Source organism: Brassica oleracea, chromosome C6 (assembly GCF_000695525.1).
Source record: "Brassica oleracea var. oleracea cultivar TO1000 chromosome C6, BOL, whole genome shotgun sequence".
Lineage (NCBI taxonomy): Eukaryota > Viridiplantae > Streptophyta > Magnoliopsida > Brassicales > Brassicaceae > Brassica > Brassica oleracea.
The window spans coordinates 10,603,168-10,627,658 of record NC_027753.1 but is presented as its reverse complement, the minus strand read 5'-3'; the positions used below and the strand labels follow the sequence as shown (position 1 = coordinate 10,627,658).

General features: G+C 34.8%; 3 protein-coding genes across 3 annotated transcripts; 2 read left to right on the top strand and 1 right to left on the bottom strand.

Moving 5' to 3' along the window:
* The first annotated feature begins 2,690 nt into the window (after window positions 1-2,690).
* On the top strand, window positions 2,691-3,659 carry LOC106298585 (ATP synthase subunit epsilon, mitochondrial-like). Its single transcript, XM_013734723.1, has 2 exons — window positions 2,691-2,941; window positions 3,410-3,659. Exons 1-2 carry the CDS (start codon window positions 2,758-2,760, stop codon window positions 3,436-3,438), a joined length of 213 nt encoding a protein of 70 aa, XP_013590177.1. The 5' UTR covers window positions 2,691-2,757; the 3' UTR covers window positions 3,439-3,659.
* Window positions 3,660-8,970: 5,311 nt separating this feature from the next.
* Window positions 8,971-10,490, top strand: LOC106296891 (mitogen-activated protein kinase kinase 4-like). Its single transcript, XM_013733132.1, has one exon. It carries the CDS (start codon window positions 9,225-9,227, stop codon window positions 10,239-10,241), a length of 1,017 nt encoding a protein of 338 aa, XP_013588586.1. The 5' UTR covers window positions 8,971-9,224; the 3' UTR covers window positions 10,242-10,490.
* Window positions 10,491-17,136: 6,646 nt separating this feature from the next.
* LOC106300440 (4-coumarate--CoA ligase 1) lies at window positions 17,137-20,157 on the bottom strand. Its single transcript, XM_013736580.1, has 4 exons — window positions 19,025-20,157; window positions 18,124-18,536; window positions 17,651-17,753; window positions 17,137-17,518 (listed from the first exon to the last, which is right to left on the bottom strand). Exons 1-4 carry the CDS (start codon window positions 20,042-20,044, stop codon window positions 17,399-17,401), a joined length of 1,656 nt encoding a protein of 551 aa, XP_013592034.1. The 5' UTR covers window positions 20,045-20,157; the 3' UTR covers window positions 17,137-17,398.
* Between the last annotated feature and the right edge of the window lie 4,334 nt (window positions 20,158-24,491).

Here is a 24,491-nt window from a genome sequence, read left to right as displayed (position 1 = left end):
CAAGTTATGTCTTTGCAACGCGGTAGCACTACTTTACCTTGGTATTGAGACCATTAGTCATTGGCGTCCATGAAGCTCAACCATCAGGTTGGGATGCGCCAACTTGAAGGACATATACAGAGGTACACATCAGGAGTAATACGTGTTGTACTCTTTTTCCTTCATCATGGTTTTATCCCACTGGGTTTTCCTGATAAGGTTTTAATGAGGCAACATCCAAAGCGTATTACAAACTCTGAATGGTTATGACATCCAAGGGGGAGTGTTATAAACCATATGATGGATGTTCATAACCGGCCTGGTCCATAAGCCGGCCCAATACCTAGAGAGAGAGAGAGAGAGAGGCGGCCGCAGCAAGAGGAGAGAGAGAGAGGCGGCTAGGAGAAATAGCAAACCCTAGTTTCCTTTTACTTGTATTTGTATACTTTCCATATTTGTATCTTTCCATTTATCTCTTTGTAATTCTCATATATAAAAACACCTTATGTTATGAATAATAATAAGAACTTACAGATTCTAAATCATTAAGTTTACAACAGCACTCGATTAATTAAGTACTCAAATATTCCAATTAGTATCCAAACCGGAACGAGTATCCATAAACAAACCAAGTACTCAACTTCTGTATAATCTAATTTTTAAAATATCTAAATCCAAAATATTATAAACAGAATATAAAATAAGTTCATATAAAATAAATTTTAGATATACGTCAGAGCTTGGTAACATAAGTTTGTAATCATAGGGGAGGCTTTAAAAATAATTAATTAGTATAATTGTTCTAGGTAGCACCATATATTTACAAAATTAAAAGTCGTTCACTTAACTGAAAGGAACTCTGACTATTATGTTAGAGGTTTCTTAGAATAACTGTTGTGAAAAAATTAATATTATATGTTGTAGTTCTGAATAACGACCTCCTAATATTAAAAAACAAAACAAATGAGTTTTAGGTAGAGTTGTAAAATATGTCTGAATCTAAAATGATCTATTCTATTAAATTAAATTAGGATCATCGGTTGATAAATGTTTGATCCAGCTATTTACAACTCGCATTTTTAAATAATTAACTGCCAATATATATATATATATATATATATATATATATATATATATATATTGAGACTTGGTATTTTATAATCTCCAGATGAGAAAAAAAAAGTAACCTCCTTTTTACTTCCTATAATTTAGGTATGTACTATTTTGAGTGGAAAAATATTCGACTACGATCATTGACAGCAACCAATTCATCTATTAAATGTTTTGATTTCCCCATCCCTGATACCATCTATTATCAGCAACAATTAATAGTGTCAATAACTATGTTTACAAATAAATAAATAATTATATCAACTTTAAATATGAGAATGTTGAATAAAAATATCAAATAATTCAGATAATTTTAAATTTATGGATAAAATATTCGGTAATTTGGTTAATAATAGTATTTTTTTAGTATACTTAGTTATTTAAAATTAAATATAAATAATATTTGTGGATATATAATTTTATTTTTAAAATTTGGATACCTATTTGGTTTGCGGTTTGGTTCCAGTTCAATTTCATTTTTTTGGTTCCAAAAATATATGATTCACTTGGTTATTTATGAATTAGGTTCACATTTGGTTTTGGTTATTTGGTTCCGGATAAATGTGTCCAAACCTATACAATATCTTATATAGAAATTAGGGGTGGCCGTTCGAATACCCATTCGAATTCGGTTAGGGTCAATTCGGATTTTGAATATTCGAAGTTAAATATTTTAGCCCTATTCGGGTATTTTTAAATTTCAGTTCGGATTCTAATAATTCGTTTAAATTATTTTAAAAATCTGAAAATTCATATACTAAATAATATTGATAACTAAGTCGTATATTGATATGTGTGTTGCTTCCTACGAGCAAAACACAGACCTATTTCATTTAACTGTTTTTTACATTTAACTAATTTTATGGATGAGGAAACGGGTGATATTCCTTTTTTTGTTCAACCAGGAGCGAAGTGATATTCATTTTAAGCTATTTACAAAAAAAAAAATATACCAAAACAAACAATATACCCGTGTTGTGTTAAAAAAAAAAAAATGGGTCTGATTGGTAAGGACTGTAGCTTTAAAATTTTTGCTGTAGAAAAAAATCTGTAGATTTTTTGCTGTGGTTTTAGATTTTATTGCTGTAGAATTTTATAGAATGCAGTAAAAAATTGCTTTGAATATTTGGCTCTGCAGAGCACTTGTACAGCTGTAGGTTATTTCAAGAGCTGTGGTTTCAAAAAAAAATTTAAAACTTAATTGCTCTGAATTTAGTGCTTTAGAAATAAATAAGGCTGTTGACAGCACCCGGAGCAACTACCGATCAATATACCCGGGCTTTATCAAATTGTAGCGCGAATCAAGATCTCCTATAAGTTAAATCGGAATTGAACATTGATTTTGATTCTTCCAACAATTCAAAAGATGGATTGCGAATGAATTCACACCATCGAGGGTTCAACATAAAACCCGAATGTAACAACCTATGAGGCTCGATTCCAGACCCGGAAATATTGATCCAAACCCAAATGGATATTTAAATTATTTATTGAAAAATGGATAGAAAGATTGGCAGTTAATGGGCTGGTTTTATTATTGGGCCAAGGGAATGGGCTTGTGCGAGAGAAAGTATTATTATTAGGGCACAGAACAAGAGAGCCAGTCTGTGTCTTGTTGCGAATTTCCCAAGGATTGGAGCGAAGAAAAAAGAGAAAAGAAGATCGGAGATGGCATCGACAGCGGCGGTTCCGTTCTGGAGAGCGGCGGGGATGACTTACATCACCTACTCAAACATTTGTGCGAATCTCGTGAGGAACTGTCTCAAGGAGCCTTTAAAAGCCGAAGCCCTAAATCGCGAGAAGGTTCATTTCTCGCTCTCCAAATGGGCTGGCGGAAAGCCTGAGAAACCAAGTAAGCTTCTTTTCTTTTGTCAAAATCATCTTCGTATCGTTCGGATCTGTTGTTGTTGTTCTCCTGGATGTTCAAATTGGTCATGTGTTTTCATATTTGTTCTTGTCATGGATCTGATCAAGTTCCATACTGTTCAATTGTTGAATCTCTTAATTAGTCAAGTAGTTTCAAACACACGAGAACATAAAAGAGACTATAATGTTTGATCTTTTCTTGTTCTTGTTCTTGTTGTTCTTGATCTGATCACGTTCAATATGAAAACAGAGTATAATGTCTTACATTTTAGATCCTCTAGTGTCTCAAGAAAGCTTGAATGAAGATTATGATTTCGTTTCTTTCGGGAAATTTTATTATAGGGGACATTGATCTTTGTCATTTGTGTTTAGATTCAAGTCTATTTGATGATGTATCAGCTCAGGTTATCTATTAATGTATCTAACATGTTTTGTTTTTTTATTTTCTCGACAGTTCTGCGTTCTGACACGCCTGGAGTTTGAGATTTTTAACGTTTTGATATCAAGTTTGAGGTTAATAATGGTGAGGAATGCAAGATATTGTGTACTCTGCAACATTTCCCTTCTTTGACTTTAAGATTGTTAACAATGGAGTTTGAGTGAGACAGACCTCATTCCAATCTTGAAACTTGTGTGTTATTTTCTTGTTTTACCTCTAAACTCTTTTATATTTTTCTATGCAAATAAGCAAACAATTCTATACATGTGAGTAAAGAAGTATAAAACTCCAGCACATTTGAGTAAAGAATCAAAATCTGTCATAAGGATGATGATGAACCATGATCATTCCCTTGGTTATTACTTTGAAAAATCGTGCTGACACTTCCAACATTCATTCACGTATACACTTTTGGTTAATTAGTATTTTTTAACAAGCTTACGGCGTATATACTTCGATTTCATAAAACAACAAATGAATTAAACAAGTCATTAATGAGAATTGAATAGTGTATACTGTAGACAGAGTTGGATAGAAGATTGATGTAGTTAGATATTCTAGGCATGAATTTGCTAAAAAAATTCAGTTCGATTCGGTTTTACGGTTAGTTCGGTTAAATTTTTGGTTTAAATTAAATGATTTTTTTTAAAAAAATGGTTAATTTTAGTTAGTTTGGTTCGGATTTTGGTTTGTTTAGTTTGGTTATTTTTGTTAGTTCGATTATTTCGATTCAAATTTTAGTTATTTTGGTTTGAATTTCGGTTAAGATTGGTATTGTTTAGTATATTTTTTTGGGTAGCCGAAAACCAAAAAAATGTGTTTTTGTTACCGAACTGAACTGAACTTTCGAACTGAATTAAGCGAAAGCTAAACTTTTCGGTCCGGTTTAGTTAAAAATTTCAGCACTAAGACCACCATGATCCCTGATCCTTAAGGGGGGTTTTAAGTTAAATAAGTGATTTAATTAAATGAAAACAAAAGAAAAGAGATATAACCGATCCTTAAATGGGTATTTTGGTGATCGATTATTAGAGGGGTTGTACACCCACGTGTCAGCAAACAAGCGAAACTTTTTTTTTCTATTTTCTATTTTCTTTTCTTTCTCTCCTCTTCTCTCGTGTTCTCTCATCTTCTCTCCGTCGAGACGAAGATTGCTTTGACAATCATCCGATTTACCCTTCGCCGTCGGTACGGATTTGAGCGGTGAGCTGTTTAGCGAAGCGAACTGGGCTTCGGATGTGAGTGAGGCACGGAGATCGCGGCAAGAGCGACGGGATTCCGGCGGACAGAAGGAGGCTTCCGGGGTTGGGGTAGACCCGATGGGGAACAAATCTGGGTACGGAAGTGAGCCTGGGTACAGAGGAGATGTTGAGTTTGGTTATGGTGATGAGTACGATGATGAAGAAGAAGACGTGAAGCTATTGTTTTGGGGAGGTAAAAGCTTGAAACTTTATAACACTAGTGTTTGATCTTGCCATGGGAGGAGTAAAAAGCTATAGATTCTTCTTACTTTCAGATTGTTTAGGGAGGCGGTTAGGTCCAAGTTTTCTTGGTAGAGTAGATGATTCAGAGGTGTGTGGTTTGCTTCCTTTAATCTGTTTTTCTTTTCAGTATCTTAAATAATAGTGTTTTTTTTCAATTCATGTTTCTCTTTGTTGCAGAGACTAGCTAGAGACTTTTATACAATTCTAAACGAAGTAAGCACTCAAGAAATTCCAGATGGTTTGAAGATCCCAGATTCTTTTAAACACCTTGTTTCAGATATGAAGAATAACCACTATGATGCAAAAACATTTGCTCTTGTGCTCCGAGCCATCTCTAAAACTGACAGATGAATATTCCTCCAACGCTCATGCTCGTAGACAACTTCCTTCACCAGAGCTTCAGCCTGTTTTTTCAGACAACGTTTTCCACCATTTTATCCTGGCCACTGACGATGATATAGTTTGTCCAGAGAGACTTGGCTCCACTCTGGGATGTTGACCTTGGTGGTAGGGTCAATGGAGCGGTGGAAACTTGCAGGGGTGATGATGAATGGGTGATGTCAAAGCGTTTAAGGAACTACAATTTTTCTCACCCTCTCATTGCAAAGCATTTGGATCCTGAAGAATGCGCTTGGGCATATGGTATGAATGTCTTCGATCTACAAGCTTGGAGAAAGACAGATATCAGAGAAACACATCATTCTTGGCTTAAAGAGGTAAGCCTAAACACCTTTTCCATCTTTTTCTTTAGAAGAGTCTCAAGTTATTATATCTCACTTTCCTACTCTTTTGAGCAGAGCATCTATTATTGTTATTAGTATTATCAAATGACTATTGATTCCCTATGTGTTAGACTCAGTTTATGGTTAGTGAATATCTGTGTGTTGAATGCTTAAAGTAGTTTATGGTTGATAATTTTTTTTTTAAGAAATCCAAATTAAGAAACTACCATTGTAGCTTAAAAATTAGGTGAATCTTAACTAAAGTTCTTAGCTAAAATTTATTAGTTAAATAGCCATTAAAGTATATTTAAGAAACTTTATGGGTTTCTAGAGATAATGATGCTCTAAGATATTCTTAGGGTCAGTACAATTGTATGAAGAGAGTCAGGGACCCAATAGTAGATGTTAAAAGGATAACATGGAGATGGGTCGATGGAAAGATGGACAAACTAAGGCCCAAAAATTAAGGAACTTCGGTGAAAGGGCCTAAAATTCTGCACATGTGAGTAGAATCAATAGTGTGTTGTCGTAAGTAAACAAGTTATTTTTGTCCAACGAAATAACCATATGTTATATATAAGAATATACTTTTTAACATCATAATATTTCTAATTGTTAGACAAAAAGAAAAACAAGTTTCCACTGCTAAAAAGCCAATTGATAACTAGCCAAGTAGGACTAGGATTCTATTTTTTATCTTTAAATGAAATCTAATAAATTCAGCAACTAATCATTTCATGTAATCAAAGAGGTGTAAATAAGGTGATGGATTTTGTTATTAAGCCATGTAACCAAAGATTGTAAATAAGGTGAAACCACAAAAACTTATAAAATTTATAAATAATTGTTTGTAAATGGTAATAATATATTTATAATCTAAATGTATATTTATAAGGATTTATAAATCATATAAAATTAATAAAACTTTTATTATATATTAAAAGAGAATTTATTTAAGTGATTTTTGGTTACATGTACGATTGAAATCTTAAAAAATTGTTACAATCTCAATAATTGATTTTGTTTATTTTCATCGGTGCTTAAATAAAAAGTAATATTAAAATCAATTATATTCAATTTTTAGATTTGAATACCTTATTTATATCTAAAATAAAACATAATTATTTTTAAACATATCCAAAACTTTGTGTTTGCCAATTTTTTTTGAAAGAAAAGAATGCTTAAATTTTTTTGTTAAATTTAAAATAAATCAAAAACAATCAAGCAAAACCTCTGTTCTAAAAATCAAGCAAAACCTCTGTTCTAAAACGTCTACGGAAGGGAACCGCTCCGATTTCAGTGAAATCGGTGCAACTAATCGGATAACCAAGTAATCGTTGAAAAACCCGATTGAAACCTTATCATCTATATATAGTGCACTTCAAGACTTCTCCCACTCACATTTTACCGATGTGGGACAAATCATTTGTAGGTTTTAATTTTTTTTTCCTTTATGTACGTACATACAGGCGCTGTAGAGACCTCAGAAACCAATGGACCATATTGTTTTTACATTTAGTTGTCGCAAAATTAATATATGTACGTAAATTTATAATTTTTATAATTAAATATTTTAAAAACTAATCCCCGATTAATCAGCTAGGCGCTAGGCCCGACCCGAATGCCCGACTAGCGCCTCACGAGTTCTTGAAGCTTGGGTTTTACTTATGTTTCTTTGTTTTGCTCCAGCTTCAAGAACTCAGAAACATAAGTAAAAGTGTAAAACAAATCAATAAAGTTGATATCGGAGCCGTAGAAACCTCTGATCATTGTCTTGGAGCTACACAACATTTTTTTTCTCTCTTAAAGTTAGGATATTTCTGTTTTTCACGTATTCAAATAAAATAAAAGATAATTCTACAATCAATTATTTGAAATAATTATAAAATTTATTCTATGTAAGAGGAAAATTTATAGTAACTTAGATTTATGTTATTGGAATACTTTAGATACTATAACTGTTCTAAAAATATATACTGAAATTTTCAGTTATCAAACTATTTGAAATTAATTTTTTTAATAGTTTTTAATTATTATTTAAAAATTATAACATTGTAAACATAATATATATATATATTTTTTTTTTTTTGTATAGTGTTACTTTGGCGGGCAAACACCTCGTTCCTAATGGTTAAACAAAAAGAAAAACAAATTTTCACTCCTAAAAAAGTCAATTGAGAACTAGCCAAGTGGGAGTAGGATTCTAATTTTTAGCTTTAAATGAAATCTAATAAATTCAGAAACAAATCATTTCATTACAAGAATAACATAATCAGTGATATGTTAGGATTAGAAAACTATAGTTAAATTTGCCATATAATCTTTTTTTTTTAACAACAAATTTGGCATATAATCTTAAAAACATTAGAAGGATTTTACCAAAAAAAAAAAGAAAAATCATCTGAGGACTAGATCGTAGTTAGGCATGGGCATTCGGGGTTCCAATCGGGTTTCGGTTTTATCCATTCGGGTTTTGGTTTTTCGGGTTTATCAAAATCAGCCCCATTCGGGTTATATAAAAGTTCGGTTCGGGACCGGTTCGGGTTCTATTGGGTTCGGGTCGGGGTTAGTAAATCGTCAAAGAACCGGTATAACCCATTGTACTTTTGGGTTCGGGTCTCAATCGGTTCTTCGATTTAAAAATATCTGATTTGTACCTATTTTGTAACTAAAATATAAATGAAATCGTTTTTTCCGATTTAAGATACATGATTTGTACATATTTTAATAGCCAAAACATAAGTAAAATCGATTCAAAAATAAGAAAAACATCAAACATGATCATTCAAAATCAAGCGAAAGGTAAACATAGTTAGTGATAGAAAGAAAACCAAATAAATGAAATCATAAAACAAAAACTAAGTTCTCATGAAATAAGAAACATTATTTAATGAAAACAAAACAAAAATCTAAAAACTTGAGGCTTGAACCGCCACATTCCACCATCAACCTTCATGTAATAGATAATTATTTTAGAAGTTCAATAATATCTTAAAGTATTTTGGATACATATTAAGAATTAAGATCATTGGTAGAAGTTATTTTTGTGATTTTAAATGTTTCGAATTCTATCGGATATCCATTTAGGTCCGGGTTCGGTTCGGATAATATCTATAACCAAAAATACCAAAAAAAGGGTCCATTCGGTATTTATGTCGGGTTCGGATTAGTTCAGATTTATTTTTATCGGATCGGATTCGGTTCGAATTTTCGGATTCGGTTCGAATTTTCGGATTCGGTTTATTTGTCCAGCCCTAATCGTAGTTATAGTGTAAACAAAACATGTGGTTTCAGTGCTTGTAAGTATTTCCCACGCGTTTACACATCGCGTATAATTTTGCTTTTTTAGAAAATTCTCGAAAATTTGTAATTTTGAACGTTCATTTTCAGTGTCCTATCAATTTATTTGGACGCACCTTCATCCTCTTTTTGATCGCTTCTCCTGCTAGGAAGAACGTTTCAAACCCTGCCAAACCCTACAAGACGACAACGACTAAAACGAAGAAGACTTGTTCCTATCTATCTAACATAACAACAACTTCAAACAAAGCTTTGAAGTTAATTTCCAGATCGTTAAACCATAATCCAAACCAAGCTTGCAAAAACTTTTGATCCTAAACCGAGATGAAACCAATCCAACCGCCACCAGGAGTAATCGGTCCGGTTAAGAACCGCCCTCGCCGCCGTCCAGACCTCTCCTTACCACTTCCTCACCGCGACGTTTCCCTCGCCGTACCTCTCCCCCTCCCACCAACTTCCGGCGGCGGTTCCACCACCTCAGAGCCTAAAAGCTACTCAGACTTAGTACGTGGCAACCGGATCGGAAGCGGAGCCGGTGGAACGGTTTACAGAGTAGTCCACCGTCCAACCTCCCGCGTATACGCACTCAAGATAATCAACGGTAACCACGATGACACTGTTCGTGGCCAGATCTGCAGAGAGATCAAGATTCTCCGAGACGTGAATCACCCCAACGTGGTGAAATGCCACGAGATGTTCGATCAAAACGGAGAGATCCAGGTCTTGCTCGAGCTCATGGACCAAGGATCTTTAGAAGGTGCTCATATCTCGAACGAGCAACAGTTATCTGACCTATCTCGTCAGATACTAAACGGTTTGGCTTATCTTCACGGCCGTCATATAGTCCATAGAGACATAAAGCCATCGAATCTACTTATAAACTCGGACAATAACGTCAAGATTGCTGATTTTGGAGTGAGCAGGGTCTTGGCTCAGACCCTGTCTCCGTGTAAGTCCTCTGTTGGGACTATTGCTTACATGAGTCCTGAGAGGATCAACACGGATTTGAATCAGGGGATGTATGATGGTTGCGCTGGGGATATTTGGAGCTTCGGTGTTAGTGTTCTTGAGTTTTTCTTGGGGAGGTTTCCTTTTAATGTGAATAGGCTAGGTGATTGGGCTAGTCTTATGTGTGCTATTTGTATGTCTAAGCCGCCTCAAGCTCCTGCCACGGCGTCTCCGGAGTTTAGACACTTTGTTTCGTGTTGTTTGCAGAGAGAACCGGGGAGGAGGCAAACTGCTGTTCAGCTTTTGCAACATCCTTTTGTGCGTAGAGGGGCGATTCAGAGTCAGAATAAGTCTCCTCAGAATCTACATCAACTCTTGCCTCCTCCACACTAAAGGTTTAGTTTTGTCTGATAATGTTTCTACACTAAAGGTTGATCATGTCTTGCTGTTTAGACAAACTATATCATTGTCTTGTACTTAGCTGAAAGCAAAGCGTATATAGTTTGAATCACTTTGCACCTCATGATGGTTAATTTCACTAAGTAATTCAGTAGTAGAGTCATTAAATGTTCTAAGATATAAAACATGTTTCTTGCAAAAGGACCATGAGATGCATGGAATGTTAAGAAAAATTGCAATATCCGAGTAATTGTTATAAATCATTATTGTGGATGTCTATAACCGGCCCGGTCCATAACCGGCTCATACTAGAGAGAGAGAGTCGGTGCCCTAGAGAGAGAGAGAGCCGGCGGCTGAGGAGAGAGAGAAACCCTAGTTTACTTTTCTTTATGTGTTTATGACTTGTACTATTTCCTTTTCTAAGTCTTTCTTTTTCTCTCATGTAATTCTCATATATAAGGAGGACACCTTATGTTATGACTAATAATATAAGAACTTACAGATTCTAATCCTTAAGTTTACAACACATTATCAGCACGATATAATCTAAATCCCTAAGCTAAACAAATCGAACCTAAAACCCTAAAACCCTAGCCGGCGAACATCCTTACCGATGAACCCTAATCCCGATTGCGTCCTTTGTTCCGCGTGTTCCAGCTCGTGTTCCCGATCCAAGCTTGTTCGTGTCCCAATCAGTTCCAACTCACAGTGATCTCAGCTTGGACAGCTCGCATCCGACGATCTCAGCAAGCAGCAAACCGTTCGTGATCCGTCTCAGCTCACAACAGACGTCTCAGTCCGTTCCAGCTCGTTCGCGGCTCCTCTTTCATTGGTGGTCCATTCAACACATCTGATTTTAAGGTAACTCCAAAACCCTAATGAGAACCCATAATTGAAACTACAATGAACAAGATCAAAACTATAAAACCTTAATCGTATTGTATAAGTTTCGAAATCTTAATGTTGAAATCGAAAACCATAAACCCTAATTCGAAACCTTAATGGTTTTGAATCAAAACCCCAATGAGTAAATCGAAGCTCATAATCATAAGTTCGATTCCCTAAACCCCAATGATCTAAAGATCAAAATCGAAACCCTAATACTAATAACCATGATCGATTTCAACTAAAACACTAATCATTGAAACCAAAACTATTTGATTGCTTGATTCGATTATTGAAAAGGAATTTGATTGAATGCTTGTTTTGAAATTGAATCACATAGAAATTGAATGCTAGGTTTTCTAAAATCAAATTGATAAAACTGATTGAAATTGAAACCGTATATTAGATTAAAAATCAAACCCTAAATCGATTGATTGTTTGATTGCTTAAATGGTATTGATCGATCCTTTGACATAGAAATCCATATGCTAGGATTGCTAAATTCAAATTTGATATTGATTGATTGAATGAATTAAAATCGAAATCGTATTGAATGTTAAGTTTGAAATCCAAAACCCTAATGTCTTGAAATTAAAATCGTATTGATAGATTGATCACTTGATTAAAATCGAATTTGATTGATTATGATGCATTGCTTAATTGTTTGATTGCAATTATATAACTTAGAAATCGTATGAACATATAGAAACCGTATGATAGGCTTGCATTATAACCATATGTACATATAGAATTCGAATTGCTTGGACATATCTTGTGGCCGTGCGGCTTACCTTGAATCATATCAGTATGAACTGAATGCATCATGCATACATGAACACTTAGAATCTCGTATGCTAGGATGATAGAAACTATCTTGGCCGTGAGGCTTGATTCTTGGCCGTAAGGCTTGTTTGAACTTAAAACCTAATTGTTTGAACATATTGATTGCATTCACATGAACACTTTTAAACTAAATTATAAAACCTATGATTACAGATGTCGAAAATCAACAACTTGGATTTTGCTGCCCTAAATCTCTCTGGAGATAATTATTTACAATGGGCGCTTGATGCTAAGATCATCCTGAAATCCAAGGGACTCGGTGAGTGTATCACCGAGGACAATAATGCTAGTGAGAAAGATCGATACAAAGCCATCTTGATCATTCGCCACCATCTAACTTAGAGTCTCAAAGATCAGTATCTGACCATTGAGAATCCATTAGACCTTTTTACAGAATTGAAAGCAAGATATGATCACCAGAGAACGGTGATCTTACCAAAGGCTCTGAATGATTGGAGGAATCTCAGAATCCACGACTACAAGTCTGTGGATGAGTATAACTCGACACTGTTTAAGATTGTTTCGAAATTGAAACTGTGTGGTGAGAATGTACGGATAAGGATATGCTTGAGAAAACCTTTTCCACCTTCCACACAAGCAATGTGCTGTTACAACAACAATACCGTGAGAAGGACTTCACGACTTATGCTAATCTTATTTCTTGTCTATTGCTCGCTGAGCAAAACAATGAATTGTTGATGAGAAACAGTGAAATGAGACCTCCTGGATCAACTCCACTACCTTAAGCACATGCAGCCTCTGAAGCCAAGAAAGAGGCTAATCACGTCCAAAGCAATGGCCAACACGGCCGTGGTCGTGGAAAATGGCATGGACGTGGCTGTGGTCGAAATTCTTTTTGCCGCAGACGAGGAAAACAGTATGGTCGAGATCATGGCCAAGGCAACTCGTTTGGCCGAGGTCATGGTCGAGGCCGTGGAACTTCTTTCAAACCTCAACACTCGACCAAATCAGTGTGCCGTAGGTGTGGGATGAGTAACCATTGGGCTAAGACATGTAGGACTCCCAAGCATCTTGTTGACCTCTATCAAGAGAGTTTGAAAGGGAAGAATCTTGAAGCTCACATGACATATCAAGATGGTGAATAAGATTTTGATCATGACCAAGACGATCTTATGGAATATGAAACTTCAGATGCTCTGAAAGACTGAAGATTGATTTCGATATTTGTGATCTAAATTTATGTGTTCTTTGCTTTGGTGTTTTTCATTTCTATGTTGTCATTTCTTTGAATTAATTTATTAAAACTTAATAATAAATGAATGATTTTTATATATGAAGTCTCTAAGAAGTATCCTATGAATCTTGTTTTAGAAATGAACGAGAACAAGGATGTATTCGTAGTGGACAGTGGGTCAAGCCACACGATCTTAAGAGACAAAAGATACTTCATAAACTTAACAATGAAAAATGCCAATATCAACACCATTGCGGGTATAGCCAATCTCATAGAGGGCTACGGCCAGGCCAACATTTTGTTACCTATGGGTATGCATCTTGAAATATCAGATGCCTTGTATTCACCCAGCTCTAAGAGAAGTCTATTAAGCTTTAAAGACATTCGAATGAATGACTTTCATATTGAAACTAAGGGCGAAGGTAACAAAGAGTTCCTTCAAATCATTGAAATCGCCCAAGGTCATAAGAAAGTTTTAGAATCTATACCTGCACTATCTACTGGTCTTTACCATGCTAAAGTCAGTAAGATCGAGGCCAATGCCACTTTTAACAAAGAATCCATCGAAAATTTCACTCTATGGCACAACCGGCTTGGCCATCCCGGTTCGTACATGATGCGTAAATTGATCTCGAACACCAATGGCCATACACTTAAAGAAAAACGATTTTTCCCTAAACAATTAACGTGTGTGGCATGTTCACAAGGGAAACTCATCGTTAGGCCATCACCAGTTAAAGTCACTAAGGAAACGATAAACTTTCTGGAAAGAATACAAGGAGACATTTGTGGACCAATACACCCACCTTGTGGGACGTTTAGGTATTACATGGTCTTGATTGATGCGTCCACGAGATGGTCGCATGTATGTCTCCTGTCAACCCGCAACTTGGCGTTTGCGAGGTTGCTTGCTCAGATAATTCGATTACGAGCTCATTTTCCAGATTTTCCTTTAAAGACTATACGTCTTGATAATGCTGGTGAGTTCACGTCCCAAGCGTTTAATGATTACTGTATGTCCATGGGGGTAACTGTGGAACACTCCGTGGCACATGTACATACACAAAACGGCTTAGTCGAATCATTTATAAAACGCATACAGCTCATTGCTCGACCATTACTCATGAGGTCGAGACTTCCGGTCTCAGCATGGGGACACGCCGTCCTTCACGCGACCGAGCTCATACGTATCAGGCCATCTAGTGAACACAAATATTCCTCATTACAATTGCTTACGGGTTATGAGCCAGACATATCTCATCTTAAGACATTTGGTTGTGCCGTTTATGTTCCAATTGCTCCACCACAGAGAACAAAGATGGGACCTCAAAGGAGGATGGGGATATATGTTGGATATGATTCTCCCACGATTATAAAATACCTTGAGCTAACTACGGGTGATTTGTTTAAGGCCAGGTATGCAGATTGTCATTTTAATGAATCCGAACGTCCAACATTAGGGGGAGAAAGCAGTAAGCTGGTAAAAGAAATAACATGAAATCAAACATCCTTATCTTGGCAAGATCCTTGAACTCAAGAATGTGATTTAGAAGTTCAAAAGATAATCCATTTGCAAAAGCTAGCTAATCAATTGCCAGATTCCTTTGCTGACCCGAAAAGACTGACTAAGTCATATATACCAGCTGCTAATGCACCAATAAGAATTGATATTCAAGAGGGACACAATCAAGTTGCTACAGAGTCTAGACAACGTTTGAAACGTGGTAGACCAATAGGTTCCAAAGATAAGAACCCTCGGAAAAGGAAAGGTGTTGAATCCGAGGTTGGAACCCCAGACATGGCCGCGGCCGATCCTACCCGAGATGTGGCCGCGTCCGACCATAAGTCCTTAGACATGGACGGCGGTCCTGATGTGCCAGACAATGGGGCTTGGGAATAAACTATGTCTTGTCTGGGATACAATGGAACAGAAAGAATGTCGACATTGATGATATATTTGCATACAATGTAGCACTTGAACTTATGGATCTAAACGAGGATCAAGAACCCACGTCCATTTATGAGTGCACTCAATGATTAGATTGGATCAAATGGAAAGAAGCTATAAATGTGGAGACTCTTTAAAGAAGAGAGGTGTTTTCGGTCCTATAATCTGACCACCATATGATGTAAAACCAGTGGGATACAAATGGGTCTTTGTGAGGAAAAGAAATGAACATGGTGAGGTCGTGAGATATAAAGCACGACTTGTTGCACAAGGATTCTCACAGAGACCAGGAATCGATTATGAGGAGACGTACTCCCCTGTGGTGGATTCTACTACTTTTAGATTCATGATAAGTCTGGCCATAAGAGAAAAATTAGACTTGCAGTTAATGGATGTAGTAACTGCATACTTATATGGTCCACTGGATAATGAAATTTATATGAAAGTCCCAGAGGGTGTTGAATTGAAAAACAAAGAGAGTTCTCGAGAACAACATTGTATAAAGTTGAGTAAATCTCTTTATGGATTGAAACAATCAGGTCGAATGTGGTACAATAGACTAAGTGAGTACCTAGTGAAAGAGGGATATAGAAATGAACCGATCAGTCCCTGCATTCATAAAGATATTCCACAATAAGGGCTTTGTGATCATAGCAGTGTATGTTGATGATCTGAATATCCTAAGAACCTCTGGAGAGATCTCCCAAACAGTTGAATATCTTAAGAAAGAATTCGAAATGAAATATCTAGGAAAAACGAAATTATGTTTGGGATTACAACTTGAGTATATTAAAGATGGAATCCTTGTGCATCAAATGACATATACAGAAAAGGTACTCAAGAGATTTAACATGGCCGACTCACACCCTTTATCCAGCCCCATGGTCGTGAGGTCCCTCGGCCTGGACACTGACCCGTTTGGTCCCAAGATGGACGATGAAGATGTCCTTGGTCCCGAAGTGTCATATCTCAGTGCCATAGGAGATTTAATGTTTTTGGCAAGTCACACACGGCCTGATATATGTTTTGCCGTGAATCTATTGTCTAGATTTAGCTCTTGTCCGACCCAAAGGCACTGGAACAGGATTAAACATGTTCTTCGTTACCTGCAAGGAACGAAAGACTTGGGTCTATTTTATACTAACCAAAACAAAGAAGGTTTAGTTCGTTTTCCTGATGCAGGTTATCTATCAGATCCACACAATGCTCGATCACAGACAGGTTATGTCTTTACACATGGAGGTACGGCCATATCATGGCGTTCTATGAAGCAGACGATCGCGGCCACTTCATCAAACCATTCAGAGATCTTGGCCATTCATGAGGCCAGCCGCGAGGTCATATGGTTGAGGTCGATGACCCAGCATATCCGAGCTGATTGTGGGATGACCGAGAGCAAGGACCAACCGACCGTGATATATGAGGACAATGCAGCTTGCATTGCTCAGCTCAAGGATGGCTACATCAAAGGAGACAGGACGAAGCACATCTTGCCTAAGTTCTTCTTCACACACGATCTACAGAAAGCTGGCGAAGTTCAAGTGGTCCAAGTACGTTCCAGCGACAACTTAACCGACCTGTTCACCAAATCACTTCCTAACTGCACGTTCAGAAAGCTCACACATCAGATTGGGATGCGTAGACTGAAAGACCTTCAGTGATGTTCAGAACAGAGGGAGTAATACGTGTTGTACTCTTTTTCCTTCACTATGGTTTTGTCCCACTGAGTTTTCCTAATAAGGTTTTAATGAAGCAACATCTAAAGCGTATTACAATCCATGTATGGTTATTGCATCCAAGGGGGAGTGTTATAAATCATTATTGTGGATGTCCATAACCGGTCCGGTCCATAACCGGTCCATACTAGAGAGAGAGAGAGCCGGCGCCCTAGAGAGAGAGAGAGCCGGCGGCTGAGGAGAGAGAAAAACACTAGTTTACTTTTCCTTATTTGTTTATGATTTGTACTATTATGTAATTCCCATATATAAAGGATAACATAAATAATATAAGAACTTACGGATTCTAATACTTAAGTTTACAACAGTAATTTATTTTATGAAAAAGTCTGCTGGTCTTCTCCAGCACAAGTTACATGAAACCCAAAAAAAAAGAAACCACCTTTTATTACAAAAGGTTCATTACATGAACCAAAGACAACAACAACACAAAGACAAAAAGAAACAGGCATTGATTGATTCGTATGAGCTTCTCTAGTCCTTCATTGGGATCGTCAAACAGTTGTATGTATATACAATGGAACATCTTTTGCGTTTCGTTTCTTTAGTTTACCAACCCATTTGCTAGTTTTGCCCTCAGGTCTTTCCTCAATATCTTCCCTGACGGAGCTTTAGGAATGGACTCAACGAAGAACACTTTGTTGATTCTCTTGTAAAACACAACCTGTGTTATTCACAGATAAACACAAATATTTTGCATCAACCAAGTGATTGAATATTTTCTCATGCGATTATCAAAATCAAGAATAGAAAATTCATGGAATGATCAAAATCAAAAACCGAAAATTCATTTTACCTGTTTCGCCACGAATTGTTTCACATCATCTTCTGATAACTCTGAATCCTTGGATTTCACAACAAACGCAACGGGAACTTCACCAGCAGCCTCTTCTTTCATGCTGTGCAATTTACACAGAACAAAACAAAAGAAAGCAAGTGTTAGAAGGTGACAAAAAAGGACATTGTTAGTTTACAAAAAAAAAAAAAAAAAAAGGACATTGTCGTTAACCCTAGGCGCAACAAACCAAAACCATGTTCGTTTCATATAATTGAATGAACGCTTTACTGCCACGTTTTTGACTAAGGACAAAAGCTTCAACGTTTTTAAATCTTGGGGTTAGCGTTTTGTTTTGTAGTTAAAGTGTGTCATCACTTTAACCAACCACTAAGAATCAAAACATGATCAATGCTAAACGTGTCGCTCACGCGACAACTACGAAACCAACAGATCCATATAAGAAGATAGGGTTAAGTTTTTGTTGTACGTACGCGACAACGGCCACGTCGGTGATATCCTGATGACCGATGAGGAGAGCCTCTAGCTCAGCCGGAGCCACTTGAAAACCTTTGTACTTGATAAGTTCTTTCAATCTATCGACAATGAAAAGCTCGTCGTCGTCATCGATCAATCCGATATCTCCCGTGTGAAGCCAGCCGTCTTTGTCTATGGTCTCTGATGTAGCCGCCGGGTTGTTGAGGTAACCTTTCATGATCTGGTGACCACGGATGCAAATCTCTCCAGGTTTGTTTTTGGAAAGTGAGTCTCCGGTGTCTGGATCGATGATTTTCATTTCGGCGTTTCTAACCACCGTACCACAAGCTCCCGACTTCACTGGAAACGGCTCTTTCGCGAACCCTAACGACATTGCTAGCACCGGACCTGCTTCCGTCATTCCGTATCCCTAATCGCATAAACATTTAAAAAAATACATAAATAATCGAGATTATTGATCATTTAATTTTACATCTAGCATCTTTGCAAAACTAATGACCAAAATAAATATAAAATCTGCATTTATGTAGTTTTCAGTTACATCAAGTTTTAATTGTTACAAGTTGTCACTCTTTTCATACATTTTTCTTGATTACGTCAATAGCAAGGATCCTCTAATAAGTAAGCAAATATATTCATACTAAATAACCATGAATTACTAAGCAAATATATATACGTTTTTTTGTTGCTAAAATACTTCATTATTGTTTATTTACTTAAATATAGTAAAAATTAATCATATTTTTAGCTAATTAAACTATATATTTTTTGATAATGTTTTTTTTGCTTAATTGATAATGTGATTCCATTCCATTTAGTAATTATGATTTTCTAATATCTTACGATTCTGTATTTCCGAATAAAGAAACAAATCGCGACACAAACACAAACACACACCTGACCGAGTTTGGCGTTAGGAAACTTGGCACTGACGGCATCTTCAAGCTCCTTACCAAGCGGAGCAGCACCAGATTTCACAACCCTAATCGAGCTCAAGTCATACTTCTCCGTCTCCGGCGACTTCGCCATCGCCAAAACAATCGGCGGAACCATCGGAGCAACCGTCACTTTACACCTCTGTATCAGCTCCAAGAGCAGATTAATCTCGAACTTTGGCATGATCAAGATCGAGGCACCAACTCTAAGCCCACACAGCATGATCGAGTTCAAAGCGTAGATATGGAACATGGGCAAGACACAGAGTATGACGTCATCGCTGTGGAAGTAAAGATTCGGATTATCGCCGTCGACTTGCTGAGCGACGCTCGTGACTAGTCCCTTGTGAGTCAGCATCACTCCTTTGGGTAGACCCGTCGTTCCGGAGGAGTAAGGAAGCGCCACCACGTCGTCGGAAGAAATCTCCACCGTTTCAATTTCGGTTGACTGAGTCAACTCGGTGAATCGGAGGCAGCCTTCCGGGATCGGAGAAGGTTCCTCGTCGGTGCAGACGATTATAACGCCGTCGTTTTGGAGGTCTTTGATTTTATCGACGTAGCGAGACTCGGTGACGATGAGCTTCGAGTTCGAGGCTTTGGCCTGTTTGGCGATCTCCGCCGGAGTGAAAAACGGGTTAGCGGCGGTGGCCGTTGCGCCGCGGAAGGAGGCGGCGAGGAAAGAGAGGACGAACTCGGGGCAATTCGAGAGGAGGATCATCACGACGTCGTTTTGGTTAACGCCGAGTTTTTGAAAACCGGCGGCGATGCGACGGGAAGCGACATGGACCTCGGAGTAAGTGTACACGTGGCCGGTGGGACCGTTGATCAGGCAAGGCTTGGAGGCGAACTCGGAGATGTTTTGGAAGATGTAGTCGTGGAGAGGGAGGTGGTTCGGGATGTAAATATCCGGAAGCTTTGATCGGAATATGACGTCACTCTTGTTGCTGCTCTGTTTCTGCATGGCGTCTTCTTGTGGAGCCATTCTAAGTTTTTAGACAATTTAACACTTTGGTTTTTCTTTTCAAAGCTTTGGAGAAGTTTTGGTTTTGCGATTGTGTGTTTTAGGCTTTGGCCTGAAGGAGACAGGAGCTGTCTCGGAGGAGCTCATATAGGAACTTCACCGAAGAAGAACTGTGGGGTTGGTGAAAAGGGTAATATTGTAATTTTACGATTTAGGGGTATTATTTTCATTACGTAAAGAGTTCGGGTTCGGTTCTCACTTCTGATTTTTCCGCGTCGCGTTTGGTAAGCTGCATTTTTATTGCTGAAAATCACATGTTTATGAAAAGGTCATTAATATTACTGTGTTTTAGCATGGTTTTATGCGTGTTAAACATATCCATTGAGTAAACCCTTTGGGTAAATTAACGAAGCAGGAAATATAAATCATTATTTTCAAGAAAAAATATTGCAAAACGTTAGTTTTTTGCCACGTTTTGGATATGTGTAATGGATTTATATACTACTTTGATATAAATCTTTGAATGTGTTTTGACTTTTTTAATATTCTCTTTAACTGCAGATTTTATCTACTTTGTTCTATAAAAGAAACATACACATTACCAAGAAACATATCTGAACTCTGGACCTTCTTCATATATGAAATCAAAACCATTAATTCGAATCTGGAAGTCAATCAATTCAACTTTAAAAAGGAACTTATGGGTTGGAAACAGGAAGCATACGAAATACAGGGGTGTGACTGGAAATAAAGGAAATGGGTTTGGTGAAAGAAGAGTGGGTTGGTGAAGAAAGCGAAATAGATATTGATTGGGCTTTGGTGGGAGAGTGGGCCCATGTTGTTGACGATAAAACCAAACCTACCGTCAAGTAAAATGAAAAATAAAATATGTCGATAATTTTCACCAACCCCAACTATCTTAATATTTATGTTATATAAATATCTCAAAGATAAGAAAATTATTATGTTATCTCTCAAAATAAATGGACGTTAGTTCTCTTCGCCAAACAGTCAAACACTCAAACACATCCTTTTAGTGATATTTTCTTCAATATCTCCTTTTTTGTATATGAGGTTTTGGGTTAGGAATGGGTTAGTGGATTGGATTTATAGCGTTGATATTCAAATCTATAACATATTAAAAATTCATTAATTTTATTTTATTCAGTCATAACAACTTCAAGAGTCTAATAGGCATATATTATGTTTATAAAGTCAAATGCAAGTTTATATGTTGAATAGATTTATAACATGATTTAACTATTATGTTGACAATTTTGCAAAGTTATGACTTGTACACATGACAAATTTTGTAGGAAATAATAGCATGATACCAATTGAATAGATATAGAGAGAATGTCAATTGACCACACAAATGCGAATTTTCCATTCCTCTTTGCATTTAATACCAACACTACGAGAAGACCTGCAGTGAATTTATATGAAAATTATTTAAGAAATATCGTATAAATAAAATTTATTAAAATTTATATTTTTGATCGAATTAATATTTTTGGCCTATCAATAAGTTTTTTAAATTTTTTTTGTTAATTACATAATTTGTTTACTGATGAATTGGTCTCATGTTTAAAAATATTTTAAGTCAAAAAATTACTTATCGCATAAGAACCTAACTTTAGGCTGAAGAATCTCATGCATACTATTTGGTTACAATGAAACAATGTCAGCTCGGTTTTATATCATGATTTAGCAATTTAAAAATTAATTATGGTTATGAGAAGTTTACGTTCACGTGCCAATCCTATGTATCTTTAATATTTTTCTCATTTTTGTGTTGTTTTTTCATTTTGGTTATTACTCGATATAAATATTGATTTTTGAGTTTATTCTCATTTCCTTATTTTGTTTTGGCCTGAGATTTAGAAAATGTTTAAGATTTAAAATTATTAAAGAGATACATACTTAGGTTAAGATCCGCACCTTGTGCAGAATAAATATTTTATATTTATTACTTATTTTATGTTTTTCTACATATTATGAAATAATAAAATAATAATTATATATTAAATAACTAAGAAATCAATTACTATTATGTAATAAATTGGCGTGCGCATATAAATCAAACGACCACTCTTGTTTATTCGCAATCATTTTAGGGTAAATAAATCAAAACAATCAATCTTATCTATCGTACATGATATATAATTAAATTTAAATGATATTAACATAGATATATAGTATACTTTCAATATGAATATTTATTAAATGAGGTTTCTATTCATATGATTTTATGATTATTTGCATATTTGTGTAACAAAATTATACACCAATGGTTTTTTTTAATATGGAATGTTTAATGGTTTCATTAATTTATAATCATTTAAAAAAACAATGAAGATTTCAAAACTAAAATATTAGCTTTTCAATATATGTTCAACGCAAATATCAAAATATAAGTATGTATTTTCATATGATGTATAGTTTAATTTAAACGATATGAAATATATATATATATATTAACATAAACACATATTAAAATAAAATTATTTATTCATATGATTTTATAATCATTGTATCTTATTATAGAAAAAAATTTAAACCTTGATCACAAAAGTTTATGTGCGACTTTTAAAAGTTTTAGTAATTTATACTCGTTTTGAAAAATTCAAAATACAACATATATAAAAAAATCTAAAATTTTATTATATGATTAATGTAATTGTGTAATTTATTTTAATAATAAATAATTAAACAAAAATGATATAAAGTATAAAAATTGTTAGAAAATCTTTATTATTTAAAATAATTAATTGTCATATATATCTTAATCACGTTAGGTAATTCCGTAGGTTTTATTTAAGGAAATAATATATAATAATTTCAATTTGATAAATGAATGATCCATAATAGATATACTATATAATATAACATTCCCTAGCAATTTAATTTTGGACTAACGAAAATCTCAATTGATTCTCAAGCCGACACCTAAGCAAAATTATCATTCGAATTATCTGACAACTCAGCAGAACACTTTTTTAATTAGTACAAATTACAAGTTATAACTTTTTAAATGTTTCTCAATTAATATATAGAAGATTTTTTTTTTGTTTTTCGTATATTCATGATATACAAAAAAATTAAACCTTATAAATTTAAACCTTAAACTTTTTGTATATTCAGGGCCACGAAAAACATAATATAGCAGTACAAATTAAATAGTTTACCTAAACACTAAATACGATTTCCTAAAATGTAGACATGTTGACAGTTTACATATTCTAAAGTTATTACTAATTGATTTACATTTATTAACCATATTGTTTGGAAAGAAGTCACACTATAGTTCTTTAATACACTAGGGATTAACCCGGGCTACAACCGAGATTTTTATTTTTTTTCTAATTTAAGTTGTTAAATTATTTATATTTAGCTTATGATATATATTTATATAAATGTTAAGATGCATGTCATAATTAAAATTTATTTTTAAATTTTAACACGTTAAATTAACATATTTTTTACTATTTCAATATTTTTTGTAATTTTGTTAGCTATCTAGTTATCATATTTAGCAAAACTATCTGTTGAGTGTTGGAATAAATGTTTTAGATATTTAATTAAACTGCAGAGTATTTTCGGATCGACCGCATGCTCAACAATCGATCGATCCGTAAAAAGATGGTTGATCTCCTTGGCCAGGTAAGTACAATTTTAGCAAAAATATCTTTGATTTTCAAATATTAAGTACATAACTATTCTTTTGAATATTATTTTTTTGAATTGTATTTTTTGATTAAATTTTTGTATTATAATGTTTATGTAAATATTTTTTGTGATGTTTGAATTTGTGCTGTTAGTATACTTAACCTAGATGATATTGATGTTTAACAATTTATTTTTTCTGAAAATATTAAATAATTATGTATCAAAACGTATCTAATACTTGTTAAATGATAGTATAATGTAAATTACATCCATAATTTGAAAATAACCATTTGTTATTTTTATTTTTTTTAAATCAGAAATTATTTTTATTTAAAAAAATTATTCAAATATAATATAATAGTTTAAGTTTGGAAGATTAATCTATATATATAAATTATGTATATTTTTTAAAGAATAATTTAAGATATTATATATTGAGTAACTGAATAAAAGCTGAATTTCTTATCTTGAAAATGAAATATTTATATTTTTGTCTTCATCTTATACTCACCAATCCAGCATTGATATTTATAACTCAGTATGTTTTTAAAAAAACTTAGTTTTAAGTAATAAATGAATTTAATAAATTAAATTCATCACCTATAATGTTCTGTAAACTATATTTGAAAACTCTCTAAAATTATATTTTAATCATTATATTACTATTATTTAATTTAATTTATTTTAAGCATAATATATTCTAAACCAACTTAAATTATATTTACAATAGGACCATCCTAAACCGGTTAATAAACCAAAAACAATACTAAACCAACATGAACCAATACCTGATTCGGCG